This window comes from Quercus suber, unplaced genomic scaffold (assembly GCF_002906115.3).
Source record: "Quercus suber isolate HL8 unplaced genomic scaffold, Cork oak 2.0 scaffold_75, whole genome shotgun sequence".
NCBI lineage: Eukaryota > Viridiplantae > Streptophyta > Magnoliopsida > Fagales > Fagaceae > Quercus > Quercus suber.
In genome coordinates this window covers 1,696,227-1,714,581 of record NW_027069540.1, presented here as the reverse complement: position 1 = coordinate 1,714,581, position 18,355 = coordinate 1,696,227, and the positions used below count along the sequence as shown (strand labels likewise).

Genomic DNA, 18,355 nt, shown 5'->3' with positions numbered 1-18,355 from the left:
GAACTGGGAAAAAATCTGTATAAAGAATTCCTTTTGCTGTGATGTAGTAGAAATTCGACGGAGTTCAATTCTTTCCAACAATATCAATATTGTGCTTACATACAAACACACTAAACAGTTAAGCACTAACACAAATTAGCCAGTAAATTACAATAAAAAAAGAAAACACAAATTAGCCAGTAAATTACAATAAAAAAAGAAAAAAAAGAAAAGAAAAAAGAAAGCCTTAATACACATTTATATAACTTGATCAAAGAATTTTTCCTTCCTTGAAGTATGGTTGTTATGTAGAGAAATTTTTACCAAAACACTGGCGACACCTCGAGCAAAATACCCTTTCACCAATGCGTCAAACATTTGGACCATCTCAGCTTTTGGTGTCTTTTACTTTTTTAACTATCTGGGTATTATTGGTAGCATCAACACAGCTTTACAAGATGCTCCCACCGCAAAAGAATTCAATACTACAAAGCTAACTTTTTTCAAAATCAACTCATCCAAGACTTGCTATAAGCAGATATCCCTTGACAACCACTTACAGCACACTGCACCCATAGACACCAACAAAAAAAAATATTAAGTTTTATTGATGCCATCATCTTTCAACTTCTTTATCCAAAAAAATAAAATATAAACAATCTTTCAACCTTCCTTCAAACTTGACCTGGACACACATGTTGATGACCAGCAGTAAATTTGGAAATCTACCTAACCTTTCCTGGAAGCATATTAAATTTCCAGTTGGCCATTTCATTGAACAAGCTGGTCTCCATTCTCCAATTCGACAGCTAAGACTAATATTTATTGGCACTTTTTAAAACTACAGTGATGTGATCATTACCATAGCTACCGTGCTTGTTACTATTAACTATTGTAATGACATAATCATGTCCCAAGGATTTCTAGGTCCCAAGGACATAATTGTGTGTGTGTGTGTGTGTTTTTTTTTCATAAAAAATATGACACAATTATGTCTATGGGACCTAGAAGTGTTATACACTTGGGTATTAGTGTTTTTGAATAATTTGTTCTAATCACTTTTATTTTTTCCAAAATGGTAAATTTTATAGATGTGGATTTGTAGATATTTCACAAAGATGTGCTAGTTTGAGAAAGATTACCTGCACTTTATTTGTATGCTATCCCCGTGCTATGTGTTGGATCATAGTTATAGGTCAAAGATGAATACTGGCAACCAAAAGCCGGTGACCTTAGCATTACATTGTATCTTGTAGAGCTTGGGGACGAGGCCTTGACCTTATGATTGTTTCATCACTGTGCCTAATCAATTCTGAAAGTCTCCATGGCTTCTGCCACTTCCATTTAAATTGTACTAGCCATTGGTGATGACTTCTCTTCCACCTCCAGAGCCTCCCAGCTTGTCCCACAACTGCCAATTTTTTCATTGACAACTGCCCAATTGGAACCATCTGTACTAACAACAAATTCAACTTTCTTAGCCAAAAGGAAAGCAGATTGCAATTTACAATTAAAGGGTCAGAACATTAACCTTTCTCGTCTGATCTATAAATGCTGCTGATTCTCTGACCGAGCCATTAGCAATGCCTGGTGTATATTTGAGCTGTTTCTGTGCTGGTACAGACATTGGCGACAAGGGACCACTCATGTCATCAGCAAATTGTTTCAAGGAATTCTGTGAGTTCACCTGTTCAAGCCCAGCCTGAAGAGATAATAAAAATGATTATATCAATAAAAAAAGCATTCAAGATTAGGTTCATAAACTGTAGGCAGCAAAGGCTAAGGAAACCATGAGAACATCAACAATAGCTTCATAAACAGTAGAAAGGACCCAAAATCTTACGTGTCAATTAATAATATATTACTTTAGTAGTAAAGCTAAATTTAGAACTCCAAAGGCTGCTTAAAAGTCACTTAACCAACGTCCTCCAAGATTACTTAACCAATTTATGATGATGCATATGGGTGTCAATATTACAAATTCAAAATCATTCACTTCTCAAACTTCAGTTCTAAGCAACAATTAGGCTGTAAAGTCATTACATTCATGCGTGAAGAAAACTTAGACGCAACAACAGATAATCTCACCGATGCTGATGTAGCCAATGCAATTGCAACAGCTTGCTCTCTCAATTTTAGTTCCTTCTCAACTTCCTTTCTTCGTGTCTCACTCTGCCGCAATAGTCCTACTAGTTCTTTAAGTTGTTCTTTTATTTCCTTGATTTCCATATCCTTCTCCCATAATTGGCATCTGTAGAAACGTGCAAACTTATACTTAAAATTTAGATAAGGAAATGAAATTCTGCCTAAACACCATTATTCAAAAAAATTACCCATATTACTATTACATTCATTATACAATTAGAGTGAATGATGATAAATTGAAAATATTGAGAACATTAATATGTTAAAGAAAGTACCTAGAGTCTGCAAGAGAATTGAACATATATTGAAGCAAATTCTTTGCATCTCCCATTGAGCGCAATTGAGTCCAACGTCCACGGTTAGTAAAGGCACGCTCCCGCTCTTCTGCCTCTGAAAGTTGCGAGGCCATAGCTACAAGTGAATTGGAGGATATACTCAACATGTTCTCAAGTGAAGAAATTCTGGCCATTCTCGCATTTGGTGACATGGAGGATGCTCTGAACAAGAAAGAATGAGCAATAAAAACACCAGAAGAGAGAGAGAGAGAGAGAGAGAGAGAGAGATTTTAAGGATTTTCTGTTCTATATATTTCATACTATCTTGTTTATTAAATTCCATATTATACCAAAGAAAAAAAATTCAGGAGTAATTAAACTAACTCATTGCACAAAATTTACCTAGAAATTCCATTCTTTCCTCTCGGAGGACTAAGACCTTTTGAGGCAAACTCATCCGCTTGCTTCAGCATGGCTAACTCTTCTGCCAGTGCAGCTCGCCTGGAGATTGCAGCATAATTATTATATAGGCCATCACTACATATTACATATAATTATTAACTGAAAATATATATTCTTCTTACACTTGACTTTGCTTCTCATACTCATAACGAACTTCTTGCACATTCACCATGACTTCTAGCTCGTGATCAAGCCAACGTTGCAAGGCTTTCTCATTGCTCTAAAGATGCAACTTTATATTAGGATGGTTTTATATCATAGGATAGCCTCAAATGCATATCCCAAGAAGCGAGAAAACAAAGATCATTACCTGCCCATTTGTTCCATTTCCATTGGCAATAACTGGAAGAAGATACACAATTAGAAAATTGGAATAAAAAAGGGACGGTCCATGGTTTAAAAACCCCACACACGCACCTTCAAGGCTTTACTCTTAACTATTGAATGCATATGCTCTGATAAAGGGTAAAGCTGACATTTTAATGTTACATAGAGGAGTTGCACATTTTTTCAAAAAAATTTAAAAATAAGGGGCCTCTATATAAAGATATAATTTGTCATCAATTAAAATAAAACATACCTGAGCTGTCACGAACAGAAGACTTTCGAGCTTCTAGTAATTCTTTTAGCCTCTTGGTGGCCATGGCAGCCTCTTCCGTCTTTCTTTGAAGAACCTGAACAGACACGCACACATAAGGTTTTTATCAACCCTTAAAAATAGAAATAGAAGAAATTAACTTTGCTACATATGTATGTTACAGACACAATAGGAAAACTACTTGCGGGTGTTGTTTCACATTTGCCTTTTCCCTTATGGGAGTGACTACTTGAACTAATTGATATCCATAGGAGCACAATTTTATGGAAGTTTTTTACCAAATGTTAAATGGGATTTTTTGTTAGAGATGCATGATTAAATAAATAACAAGCTAGCAACAGCAAAATACTCACCATTTTCTGGCGCTGATTTAAAGCTTGAAGCTTATGCCTTTCATACTCATTTCTCCTTCCCTCCTTACGTAACTGAATTTGCAAATGTATCATAAGCACAAGGATGTATATAATAATAATAACATAGTCAATGCAATAAAATTTATATATCATTACAATCTGAAAGCATACTCAAATGGAAACCTGTACGTTTAAAGGGGAAAAGAATGTCATAAAGAAGGCATTGTAGAAAAATTCATATAAACTTCTATTCTACTATAGGGATTGTTCTTTAGTTGGCAAGCAACTCACACATTCCATGGGTTGTGAACCCATGACCTTGTCCACAACCCATTCTCATGGGAGGTAGAGGTGTCATTTGGGATTTTCCAAAAAATCTTCAGTGGCAGTTAAAAAAAAACGGATGCTTTAACCAATAGTTCTATTTATTGATATTGCCACAGAATTTTTTTGTCTTACAGTAGAATAACCCTCATCTCACATCAACCTAAGATTTACTCTTCCCTTTTCAATTGTTAAGGGTTCCCACAGTCCACAAGTAAGCAAAATATATCTACTTTACATTAAAACTATCATTTCATCACTGTTTTCATGAAAAGCCACCCACCCACCAAGCAACACACACAGGAGGCCAGCATTGTGTGCTTCAAGTTTGTTGTCATCATCATGCGCCATCAACATGAGAAATAAAATTTTCCAACAACGATGTGGTGTAACTCTATAATTCAATTCTAGCAGCATTTAACTGAAACCATCCACACTTAAATCATCATGAGTGTATTTAATTGCAGGCTAATAACAAGGCTGCATGAACATGAAGTTTATAATAGCTTTTTTTTTGATAAGTACATGAAATTTATAATAGCTGAATCTAGAATGAGAACTTATGCTCATAACTAGCTGGTAGACTTTAATAGTATGAGAATAACACTTTTAATCTGCCACATCTACCAATTCAGTAGCAAAAACTGTCATGTGTGTTATAAATTGTATTTCAATTATGACATAAAACACAAATAAAATTGCAAGTTCTGTCACATATGAGTTCAAATACCACACGCTCAATTTTTCTTCCTTGAAAGCAACAATAAAGCTTCATAGACCACACCTCTGGCTCCAAAAAGAATTTTCTGGAAACAGCACAAGAGTTGGTGGACTAGCGTGTCTCTTTGATAAATTAAACACATTTGTTTTTTAAAAGGTAAGAAGAAGTACCTGCAGCAGCTCCTTCTCTCGAGAAGCCTTCCACTGCCGAAATTGTTCTGCCTCTTGTTTTATCCTTTGTTGTAATTGAACCTAGAAGTTAAAAAAGTAGCCCAATATAGTAGAAATAATAGGATAAAGAATGTAAAGTTAATCAAGACCAAAATGAGATTCAACCTTTTGTGCCTTTATGGACTGAATTTCATCTTGCAATCGCTTTGCCGCTTCATCACTTTTTTGCTTTTGCTTTAAAAGCTGAACCTGGCTCTCCTGTTTCTTCTTGAGATCCAGAATCTGGTGTTTATGATTTGTAAAAAGATGTTTACAATTTTAGTTATGAGGAGTAACTTCTAAAAGAAATGGCATTAGTGAGAGAGAGATCGATCGATCTTCACCTGAGACTCAAGTGATTTTAATTTATGGGCATGGATATCTTGCAATTTCTGTGTTTGTCCATCTGAATTAGCAGCAAGATTTTCAACTTCAGCCAACAAACGATCCCTCTCTTTCTGCAGTAATATAGCATGTGAACAAGTAAATATTGGTTTTCTAAAAAAACCATGCATATTCTAAAAAGTTCTATTTGACCTGCACTGTTTTCTTCTCATCCTCAAGTTCCATGATTTTCTTTCCAAAGTGCTGCTTGAGGGCCACAGTGTCAAACTCTCCAAAAAGTTTCATCTCTGACTGCACAGACATAGATCCCAAAGAGACACATAAACTACAAGAACATGTCATGTGAAATCTGTTCCATCTGCATGCTTAAATAAAGCAATATAGACGCAGATTCGTAGTAGTAAGTGTGTGTGTGTGTGTGTGTTTATCTCATCTAATAAAAAGAGAATGCCAATCAATATAAGGGAGAAATTTCATATATGCTTTTCCCCTGCATAAAATTTTCAGTAAAAAATAGAGGCGAATGCTACAATCATGTTTTTCTCCTCTCTTTTACACTTATCCATAAAAGATGAATCCATATGGGAGAATCAGAGGACACTTTAATGCTGAACATGTAACTATAACAACAAAATGCATACCTCTTTCTGTTCTAAACGTTTATTTAATTCATGTAATTCTTTGTCCATAGTATTTTGCAGAAGTGTGTGCTCCCATTCTTTTGCTACTTCTTCATCAATTTCCCTTGAATCACCTGCTAATTGGCAACTTAGCCTAGATGAAATGGTTCCAACTGAGCAAACTTAAACTATGTCAAAAAAGAAGAAAGAGAGAACAAGATGGAGAGGGGAAGAGATCGATGATAAAATAGCTAGTAAAACAAATACAACAAACCAGAAATGAAGTTTAAACTTAATTTGAGCTGATAAAAGATCTCACACTAGAGAAGACTCATACCTGTTAGTGTTTCACCCATTTGATAATCAGATGACTCCATGCTATGCAAGCCCCTTTTAAGACCATCACTTTTTATAGGGCAAGTATTACCATCCTGGAAGATGAAGTTTTAGGTTCACATATGTATCCAGATGATATATAAAGCCCAGTCTTGTAGTAACAATTATTCATAACCAAAACATTAGGGTGCAGTGTTAATAATAATAATAATAATAATAATAATAATAATAATTATTATTATTATTATTATTATAGTCACATCTCAGAGACATAAATGACAGTAGAGAAAGACTAGAAGTCACAAAAAAAAAATATTAATAGGAGTTTCTAGAACGTACTTGAACATCTGTTTCATATTGTTCTCCAACTGTGCATCTGCTGCGGCATTCATGAAGTTCCCGACAGAGATCCTCATTAGCAGCTTCAAGCCAAGTAATCCTTTCCTTGAGAACCTACACAATAACGTAACTTCACTTTAGTGAAATATACATTGTCTCCAAGGGCAGATGGAAGAAAGAATAGTAAAGTTCATTCTAGGATCAACAAGAGATCACAAATATAAGTCAAACTAAGCCAAGTAACATTTTTTGTTAAAAACCTCATGATTATTTTTATGAACTAATTTCCATTAATTATCAACTATCTTTGAGAATATATTTGAAAAACGTGGTCATTGAATTGTAGTAATCAACAATTAATCAAAATATAAGATGCAAAGTACCTGTACTTCATCAGAAGAGGATCCTCCTGTACGAGCACAAAGCTCAGCCTGCAAATACTCTAGTTGTTGACGCATTTTTAGCATCTCATTGGACATAGGATCTCTATTGATCTGCTCGATGATAAAACACAGAAGAGAAATGATTGCACTTATGCAATGGTAACAAACATGTATCTAAATTTCATAAAGAGGGGGAAAAACAGAAAGAACGAAGAAAGAAAGAATCAATCTGAAAGACTTACAACAGGCTTATTTTGGATGTTGCGAGCACGATTTGCATACTTTAAAGTGTTAAGGGTTTCTTCAGCATTGATATCAGCAGGACTAATGCAGGCTGAAAAAGGATGAAATTTTGATGATATGAGGAAAACATGATACCCAGAGATACTGTTTTGGAAGGAAAGTGAAGGGAAATATAAGAGATATAAGAAAACTAGAACACACAAAAATGCAACATACAGACAGTAGTTATTTTATAGTATCTTATTAATGATGCTGAAAACCTGACAACCATCTAATAGATGCTGAAAAGCATTTTCTGGACATAACAAAAGTGATGCCAGAGTGCACACACTAGAGTTTTAAACTGAAGTGTCATTGATTGTTTGGGCATGAGCAATGCCAGAGATGTGAAGGATAAATCTTTATATCTAGCTACTTGGAAACATGACATGTCTGTGAGGTTTTGGAGGTCACACTTTGGGAATAGGATGAGAGAAAGTTAATATAATGTACTGATATACGTAGACCAATTATTGCACCAATATACAGATTTTATTGAGGGGAAACTTTCATAAGAAACAAAAAAAAAAAAAAAAATTTATTTTATCATGTTTATATTGTACCCTTATACCTTCATTTTCTTTTTATACATATAAAACAAAATCACATTCAGGCAACTGCTATGAAAGAGAATAAGGTCACCATCATTGCCAAAAGCAAGATATTGCCCATGAGAAATCAAATTAAAAAAAAAAAAAAAAATTTATTTTATCATGTTTATATTGTACCCTTATACCTTCATTTTCTTTTTATACATATAAAACAAAATCACATTCAGGCAACTGCTATGAAAGAGAATAAGGTCACCATCATTGCCAAAAGCAAGATATTGCCCATGAGAAATCAAATAAATGAACAATAAGCAACTTACCTATCATAACAGTTCTGCTGTTACCACCAAGTGAATCCTGTCAAAATGCATTAGCTAAGTAAAATTAAATAAAAAGAAATAAACAAGGAACATATATAAAATCAAAGCATAATAAAACCAGAAATGATCTAATACGCTGCACATTCACTCAGATACATATTCATACATTTTATTTTCAAAGTGATAACTAATAGCGCAATAAATCAATGGATCTCATATGCTCTCTTCGAAATTAATGACTAGCAATCAGACTAAGGAGTTGCTATGAGATTCATCTAGCAAAACAAAGGCATCAAAGTCCAATTCTTCACATCTTTAATGTCCTTTATTATAATAAATGACAGTTGCACATTTAAACACATCGAACCTGCAAAAGCCGAGTAAGCTTACTGTCCCTGTATGGAACATGAACACCCTCTTTGCGCTTTTTCTCATCACCAAGTGCACTGATAACATTACCAAGGGCAAGAAGGCCCTTGTTAATGTGAACACCTGTTTGAAAGATGGAAGTATTGATGTGATTTTGTGATGACCAGAAGGCACATCTCGATTAAACATGTCAAGTACATTGTCACATACCTTCCTTAAAACGTAGACCATCAGAACCGGTTCTTTTAGCTCGCTCTGATCCAGCAAGATCTACTAAATGCAATTTGGCACATAGATATTCTTCATTCAGAGTCTCATCAAGACTGCTATCACTAGAGATAGCTGGATTGAACTTGCGCATTTGCTCTAATGTGATGGTGAAGATGGCATGAGAACGGCTTTAAAGACAACCAAATAATGAAAAAAGTCACTAAACCAATCGTGTAGACTGCAGATTGAACAAAAAGAGTTTTACATGCAATGCGGCCCTAAAATCCAGGTTGGTAGGCTGAATTGAAATATTGAATAGTTGGCCAAAAGGGCAAAATATAAGAGGAAAAAAAGATCTAGATATGTCCCAATATGTGTATAGTAAACCTAAATTTCTGACTCCTGTGAATAAGACTTCATTGAGTGAAACTAGGCATTTTCTTTCTCCAACTATATTTTGTAATTGATGTTTTATTATATTAAGATGTCCAGAGAAACTTGCCATGTAACAGGTTTTACTGATGAACACTTAAGGTCATACCGGTTTTCTGTTTCCCCCTCAAATACAGGTGAACTTGTGAAAACATAATTTAGAAAGAAGGGAGATGCTTAACTAACCTTGACTGGTTGTTCATATTTGTACTCCCAGTTGCCCTGCTCAATGATCCTTGTTCGAGGCAAGTAGCCATTTCCTTTAATGTACTTACACTGAGTTCAGTAGAACCTGCCAGTGTAATCACACCATTTGATGATTCACGAATTTGTATGGGTGGTTTCCCAGGAACAGGTACTTTCCCTGCATGCCCATTTGCAGTCTCTGGTTTGCTCAAAGAAGTGGAATCCAGCAAGTCTCGTACTTCTTCTTTTAGAATCTTTTCACATTGAAATCTTTTAGTCAGATGCTTGCTTTAAGAAGGCACAATAGCTTCAGAAGTTACATTCAGGAAAATGATAGGCCATTTCATAGCATTTTAAAAAAAATTAAAAATTGATAAGGTTCTTTGAAACTTGTTTGAGAAAGTTGCACTATAAGATGTATAGGAATAGAAAATTAGAGAAGAGACCTTAAAACCTATCTAATTGGAAAAAAAAAAAAAAAGAGGTGGAATTTCATTGGTGCATTACATAAACTAAGCCCAATAATGTGAAATCTTTTATTGTTATTTTAATATCATATAGTTTTCTAGTACAACACAAGTAGTGGACAAATACATCTGCAGCAAATACAAAAAAAAAAAAATATTATATATATATATATATCTCTCTCTCTCTCTCAGAGAGGAAATGTTACTGATCATAACTTATGGAATTTCAAATTAATTAAGACAAACAAGGAAACAAGTACTTCAACAGACCTCAATAAAGGAAACATGCAATTGAAATTCAGTTTGATGCTTTAGAGTTTCAATCTTGCTGAACAGAACATTCATAACTTGAGGGATTATTCCTGTTTGGCAACCATCTCTGAAGCCTGTGCCCATGGTATATGTTTTACCAGAACCCGTCTGCATCAGATAGAAAATGTCAACCACAAAGTAAAGGTGATGGAAAAGCATATGAGTGTTGCTTGAGCAAGCTTTACCTGACCATAAGCAAGAACCGTAGCATTATATCCTTGGAACAGACCATCAACTAGTGGAGCAATACATTCTTCAAACATGGCAGATGAGGGAGAACCCGTGCTTCCATAGACATGATCAAAGGTAAAGGAATGTGTGCCAATCTGTACCTGCACCACATCCACAACCGGCATTTAATCCCGCGTCAAAATACATTTATGAAAAGTGCAGTCTTACCATAGATGTACCAAATTCTATATTAGCCATGTATGTCTCAGGTAGTCATGTAGATAAAACATAATACATAATTATCAATTATCTTCCTTGCAATTTCCCATTTACCAACAGTTAAAATTCTTTTGTTTATCCAACCAATCAAGTCCGTACTTATCATACAAAAGAATGCATATCAACTTGAACCAACAAATAGAAATCCACAAGGAACAAGAAACAAGATAGTATATTTTTGCTGTTCATTTTATTTATTTATTTTTAAAGATATAAGCTGAGATATTCATAGTATTCGATTTAGAGGTTAGGTTTGGTGTGACAGTGCCTTCCACCAAATGCAATATGTTGCAGGTTCGACTCTTGGACTTAAAAAAGAAAAAGGAAAAAAAAAAAGAAGAAGGTAAGGCTGCCTACCAATCACGTCTCAGATCCCTTAATAGTAATATATGATTTGCATTTTTTTTTACTAAGTTAAACACACACCCAGTGGGTCTTGAACCTACAAAGGAGATGCAATTTGAGCTGGAGCTCATTCGTCTCGTCATATACTACAGAATTAGCAGAAGAAAAGAATATTTGCAAATTTTTTATCCAAATTGAGAAATTATTGATTGCAAAAAATAAAAATACACAAGTGACATAGCTAGCAAGCAGAGCAGAATCTATGTAGCCCCCCATAAAATCAAAGAATTAACTTTCCTTGTATTCTTACTGTTCCTCACAGAAATTCATTACCAGTTATAACCTCAAACTCTAAAGCCAGGATAAGCCAAAAATGCAAAAAAGTGTGCGCATGACACTACCTTGATTTACCAAATTGCCACTAGAACATGATACTACTCAAAAGCTTTCAGAAAATCCAAACAAATTGCAATGGTAAAGTACTACTCAATTAACTTTTTAGCTCCGATCCAAAATCAGAATATAGAGCACAAAGACTTCAAATCAAAGAAACGCATGCAAAGTCTACTATATATGGATCCAGATCTCCCTAGATTTACTCCTCCTGAATTCTCTGCTAAATAACCAAAATTCATTGACAAGCACTGAATTCGCAACCGTTTCAATTTAAACTGAGAAAAAACACACTGAATGTGTGAGAGTGTGTCTCTGTGTACCTGTGGTTTGTTAGACACAACAGTGACACAGTCTTTACAGCCTTGGAGTTTCTCATCGCCGATGAGCGGTCTGATGTGAACCGCGACTTTCACGCAACAATCTTCTCCTCCAGCTTCCATAGGAAGCTAAGCGAGAGAGAGACAGAAAAAGAAATTTTAGAGAGAATTTGGAAAAATGAGTGAGAGAGAAAAAGAAGTAGAAATAAATAAAGTTCCTGAAGGAATTTTAATTCCCGTGGAAAACCGTTCTCATTGTCTGAGAATTCTCTCTGAATTCTCAGAAAGAATAGAAAGCGATGCAGTAACTAGTGAGCGAAAGAAAGAAAAAGAAGCAAAGAAATATAATAAAGAAGAGAAGGAGAGAAAGAGAGAGAGAAAGAGAAAACTGTGTGTATGAGAAAGAGTGAGAGAAAGAGAGAGAGTTTGTTACATTACAAAGCTAGTAGAAGTAGGAGTAGAGAAAGAAAGTAAAAATAGTTAGAGAGAAAGAGAGAGGGGTAGTTGGGGTAATCAGGAGGTAACTGCAAAGACAACAACCACTATCATTTTCCTTAAGCTTCACTACACACCAGCCCTGACGGTTGCGTTTGTGACACTTTTATGACACCTCTTTCCGAAATTGTCCTTCCTTTCACAACGGCTCTCTCTCTCTGTCTCTCTCTCTCTTTCTCTTGCCTTTCCCACTTAGTCCCCTCCTTCCCGCCGTTTTTACCATCTTACCCCTTTTAATTTCCTTTTCATATTTCTCTCTCTTTTTTTGGTTTAATGGTGCTTATTAGTTTATAAAATAAAATAAAGAAGGATTAGCAGCACAGCACATAAGGCACGTGATGAGGAATCGAATAGGATTACGGAGATGTTCACGGCACGAGCAAGATACACTGTCATGATTTTTTTTTTTTTTTGATAAGCACTGTCATGATTAATAATTGTGATTCTTCCGAGTAAATGTCAAATACATGATATTTTTTGTCAAATGAATGGCTGTTCAATTGACAATAGGTGGTGTTTCTTATAGAAATGTCCGGATACAAATCTTCCATTTTTCAACTATTGAATTATCAAATAATGAAAACACAATTTTTCCTCATAACAGTTTGCAGATTTGTTGTAATTGCCTAGTAATATTACCTTTATCAAAGTTCATCACTGTTGTTCTGATGCATCAATTACAATAGATTATATTGATAATTGAAAAAAAATGACAAATATTGTATTCTTTGTTTAGTGAATAAAAGAGTGGGTTACGTGATGTACACATGAGAAAAGTAAATTTGAAATCTAAAAATCTGGTTGAAAAAGATTAAGAAATATTAGTTATCAAAAGTACTTATTACCACCTTTAAATAGATTTTAGTATATAGAAATTATTGTTTTAAAGATGGTTGTAGATGTGGTGGGAAAGGGAATTGGGTTGGGGGCACACTACCTTGCACTCGGGAATGTCTATCGTGTAGCATTGTAAAGTGAAAGGAGGGGAAGGTAGCTGCTAGAGGAAGAGAAGTAAAGCGAGAGAGAGAGAGAGAGAGAGAGATGGAGAGAGACCCACACAGTAGACATAGCCAGCTGGTGGTCTCTTCTCATCACATGGTGTTTTAGTGTCTACAACAAGGTGGACCCCACAATAACTCGGTCAGAACTTTTGGATGGCCCACGTTTTACAGATATTGTGGCTGTTATAATAAATAGGCTCCTTGTATTTTGCAGCTTTCAGTAGCGTAACATAAATTTAATCAGAAGTACCTCATCATGTGGGGAGACTCTAAGTCTACACACGTTAAATGTATCAAACATTTCATACTAACATGTAAAGATAACGTTTAATATGAAAGGACTTACGTTGGTCCACCGTGGGACGAGTCTTGAAAAATTGCAGAAAGGGCAAAATTTAGGCACTATTGTTCTTTTAAGTTTCTGCTTAAAATTCTGTCATGTGATATTTTTTTCATAAAATGAAAAAATATTTTTTTTAGTTAAATAGTTACATGATTGAATTTTAATAGAGAAATCTAAAAAAGAGCAACTAAAGTACTGTACATAAATTTTGTCATTGGATAAAAATATGTTAGGAATGAAAATATGTATTACTACCTCCGTCCTAGTTTGTTTGTCCTCTATTCTATTTTTGGATGTTCCAAAATATTGTCTTGTTTCTAAAAATAAAAATTATTAGTTTACTAATGTTTCTATTATACCCCTACTTTATTTTCAAAACTATTTGAAAAGAAAACTAACTAATATTTAAAAAAATCAATTTAATTGGGGCACCTTTTTAGTTGCTTCATTAAGAATAACTTTTTTTTTTTAAAAGCTGATAAATTTATTTAAATGTAGTTTTGTGAACTTATACATTTGGGAAAATTATAGCAAACCCACCTGATGTTTGGACTGTTTGCGTTTTGCCTACCTGTGGTTCAAAACTTATCACTTTGCCCACCTGAGGTGCCTTTCGTTAGAGATCTGTTACCCACCTCTCTCTTTGCCATTAGGAAAACACATTTTTAGAGAAAAACAAACATAACAAAGATAAAAAAGTTAGGGCTTTTTATTGTTTAAGAACTTCTTTGAGAACAAAACACAAATCAACAGTATTACTATTCTCTTGTCCAATGGGTTATTCAAACATGTATTAGTTTGAATCTGTACTCTGAGTTGTTTCTTTCCTCAGATCCACCATGCTAATGCTTAGCTGGACAAAGAAAATACTTCAAAATGGCAAGTAATTCATATGCCCTCAAATCCGATGCATGCTTAATACAAAGACATAACAAGTCTAACCTCTTCTTCGCCACAAGTCTATTGACCAAATTCGAATAACAAGAATGATCACTAACCCCATTAATAATCAAAAACTCGACCAAATCCCAAATTTCAAAATCCACACACCCATCCAAAACCAAACCAGCAACATCTTTACCCATCAAAGACCCTAGCCGTTCAATCCAAGCTCGAGTATATCCACTTTCAGAAGATTCAATCCCAATGGAAACACCAACTTTGTCCCTAATTTTCTCAAGAAACTGATTCAAGATCAGTAAAAACTCATCCTTATCAAAATCTACTGCAAAATTTTCAGCCAAAGGAAAGCAAGAGCTCAAAACCTAAGAAGTAAACAAGCATATAACTCTGAATCAAACACTAAAACTAAATAGAATAAAAACCCAGATAAAAAAATTTAATGCAAACTCTGCAGCCAAAACAAATAGAGCATAAAGTTTCTAGTTTCGTTTCATTGATATTATAGTGAAGCTATAGAACAAAACAGAATCAGATATCCCAATTAGTTTTTGAAAATGTTTCAGTTAAAGATTGAAACTTTATTGAGTTGAGGTTACATGGAGATAGGGAATTCAAACCCTTGCCTTAGCTCTTACATTACCGAACCCCTCGTAGTTAGATCCCACTGCCAAAGGAAAGAAGCAAGTGACAATCTAACTAATCTATTCAAATCTAAGGTCCCCCCATACAAGAAAGATTGGATTCTGTACGGCTTTCAGTTCAACTCTTGTTGGTTTGTAGTTCATTCCTCGCCCATCTTACCTATCTTATATAGCCTAGCTTGTAGAACCCTTGGGATGAGGTATCTTTAGTCTTTACCCACCTTTCAGTACAAAGGCATTTCTTTTATATCTATAAGAAAAACCTAAACCTTCGAAAGCAAACCCTGAAGAGCCGAAGAGGAACGGTGCGGCGGCAGAAGCAAAAGCCTAGGCCCATGTTCTCAAAGAAGTTCTTAAGCAATAAAAAACCCTAACTTTTTGATCTTTGTTATGTTTGTTTTTCTCTAAAAATGTGTTTTTCTAATGGCAAAGGGAGAGGTGGGTAACAGATCTCTAACATAAGGCACCTCAGGTGGGCAAAGTGATAAGTTTTGAACTACGGGTAGGCAAAGCGCAAATGGGCCAAACCTTAGGTGGGTTTACTGTAATTATCCATATACATTTTTATAAGGCAAACAAGATAATAAATGATATTCCTTTAAAAAGTTTGACTTTTTAAACATAACAAACAAATTGGGATGGAGGGAGTACTAGATTTAAAGGAGATTATAAAATAAATAAATAAACATAAAAGAGGTTGTTTAGAGATTTATAAAGTCACTATTAAACTTTCTATAAAATGTTTCATTTTCTTTTGCTAAGTAATTAAGAAGAATGAGGGGAGTAGATTACGGTTTTATAGGTGTAATCGTGTAAGTCTCAAGCCCATCCCAAAACTCTCAAGGTAACTTAGGTATCTTTTAGACTACATCTACTTTTATCAGACAAGGTTTCTCTCCAAATTAGTTTGGAGGAAAATTCTTCAAACTCTCCATATATCTTTGTTATTGGATGTGAAATTTTGAAAATTTAACTGTTGGATGACATGTTCTCTATATTCTTAACATGCATGTAAAATTTCATTTAAATCAGATATTATTTACTATTCGATTAATATATACTTAATTTTAATGCATGATTTTAGACCAGAAAAATTTAAAATTTAAATATTTGATTGATGACTTTGTTATTGATCTTTGATCTTTTTGAAATTTTACAAGAAAACATACAATCTAACGGTTATCAGCCCGTTTCGTAGGGCATTTCAAGCACACTTTTATGCATTTTAAACACATTTACACATATTTTCACACATTTTTTTACCCACACGTATATCAAAAACACTTAAACAACATTACTCAAACTCCTCTACTAAACACCCCCTATATTTTCAAAGTTCACATTCAATAAAAAGATATATGAGAAATTTGAATAATTTCTCTCCAAATTAAGTGAGAAATGTTTTCCTACTCCTATCATTCTCCTTAATTATTTAGCAATAAATAAATAGAGGATAAACTATATATTTGATCCCTAACCTTTACACTATATGTCGATTTGGTCATTGACCTTTCAAATGTGTCAATTTGGTCTCTACCATTTTGATATTATGTCAAAATGATTCTTACTGTTAAATGATCGATGGAAAATACTGATATGTCTAACGATCAAAATAAAATATTAATATTTTTGCCATATAGACTGCCATGTCAGCATAACCTTAAATAATCATTGAATGATAAAAGAAAAACAATTCCCAGTTAAGTGAGAAAAGTAACACAGAATGTGAAGCAAAATTTGGGATAAAAAATTCAAAATCCCTAACCTGTAATTGTAGAAAAACTGGTTTGCTTTACATTTTGGTCTAGGGATAACAGTGAAGCTCGACGGTGACCAGTGACGCTGAGGGTGATGCCTGATAGCGATGACCGATTGCGAAAACTAGAGCCAAGGGCTGACGATGTCACCGATCTGCTAGTATAATATCTCCCTCTTAGTTTGAGCTGGTATTGTTTTTTGTTGTAGTTTTAAACTTCTAGGCAAATCTATAGTATTAATTTTGTAGATTTATTGGTTTCACGCATTATGAAGAATAAATCATGGCGCTAAAGAAGTAAAGATTCATGATAAACAACCATTAATCTTTACTCGTGTTAAGTTCTACCAGTGAAGGGTTAATGAAGTTTGTTTATACCACAAATTACATCCTATACATTGCTTAACCATTTTTAGCACTAAGATTTATAAGAATCGCATAATAATTAATAAGAACAATGATAGTTTGCAATATACCAAGTCGTTCTGTGTCTATGGCAAGAAAAAGGAGACCGTAAAAGAAATTATAATGATTCAAGGGCATGTTCAGCCCAAGTTTATACAATCTCTAAACCCAACAGGAAGAAAAAGGAATTAGTTGAAATTAAAGCATTTGATCGAGAAAATTGAAAAAGTTATACCAAAAATCAAAATACCAACTCAAACTGAAGAGATAAAAGCCTGAGAGAGAGATTACACCGAGAGAGAGAGAGAGAGAGAGAGAGAGAGAGAGAGATTATACAGTCGAGCCTGACCGTTATCTAATCTTTGGACCAAAACATAAAGCAAACCAATTGTTCTACAATTGTGGGTTAGGGATTTTGAATTTTTTATCCCAAATTTTGCTTCACATCCTGTGTTACTTTTACTCACTTATTTGGGAATTGTTTTTATTTTATCTTTCAATGATTATTTAAGGTTATGCTGACATGGCAGTTTATGCGGCAAAAATCATAATATTTTATTTTGGTTGTTAGACATGTCAGCATTTTCCATTCATTACTTAACAATAAGGATCATTTTGACACATTTTAAAGGTTAGTGACCAAATTGACATATAGCATAAAGGTTAGGGACTAAACATGTAATAAACCCATAAATAAACAAACAAATAAAAAAAATTGTAATGAAATAACTTTTTCTAATTGTACATTTGATTGTAAAATTGAAATAAAACATCAAATCCATATTTCATAAATTGCATTTCTAAAATTCTTGCTTATGCAATTATATTTATTCTTGTTCTATGGTTCAATTATCTTAAAAATTGAATAATTTTAATCTTTACCACATTGTCCATTTTTTAAACCAATACGTATATCAACTTGGAAAAAAAAAAATTGTATCCCAATTGCGTAAACACAAAATTAGGAAAGGTTGATGTTTTAGATAGTCGTTGAGATTGTGATTGATGATGGAGGTTTAGAGAGATGGATAACATGGCGGCAGTCTATGGGGCAGACGTCATTGTTTAAATCATAATTATGATGG

General features: G+C 34.1%; 1 protein-coding gene across 3 annotated transcripts; it reads right to left on the bottom strand.

Moving 5' to 3' along the window:
- Nucleotides 1–16: 16 nt before the first annotated feature.
- On the bottom strand, nt 17–12,171 carry LOC112028332 (kinesin-like protein KIN-4A). Of its 3 annotated transcripts, none has more exons than XM_065773461.1 (26): nt 11,730–12,171; nt 10,404–10,550; nt 10,177–10,326; nt 9,440–9,693; nt 8,822–9,009; nt 8,610–8,734; nt 8,243–8,279; nt 7,332–7,423; nt 7,090–7,200; nt 6,707–6,820; nt 6,369–6,462; nt 6,053–6,204; nt 5,604–5,702; nt 5,411–5,524; nt 5,193–5,309; nt 5,028–5,108; nt 3,813–3,884; nt 3,442–3,535; nt 3,172–3,203; nt 2,984–3,081; nt 2,802–2,900; nt 2,400–2,621; nt 2,068–2,230; nt 1,511–1,681; nt 1,122–1,430; nt 17–545 (listed from the first exon to the last, which is right to left on the bottom strand). In XM_065773461.1, exons 1-25 carry the CDS (start codon nt 11,847–11,849, stop codon nt 1,218–1,220), a joined length of 3,159 nt encoding a protein of 1,052 aa, XP_065629533.1. In that variant the 5' UTR covers nt 11,850–12,171; the 3' UTR covers nt 17–545; nt 1,122–1,217. The 3 variants fall into 3 exon arrangements, with proteins under 3 accessions (XP_065629533.1, XP_023916767.2, XP_023916768.2); XM_024060999.2 differs by having other exon boundaries at nt 6,053–6,168; nt 11,730–12,170; XM_024061000.2 differs by having other exon boundaries at nt 6,053–6,165; nt 11,730–12,169.
- Nucleotides 12,172–18,355: the final 6,184 nt, after the last annotated feature.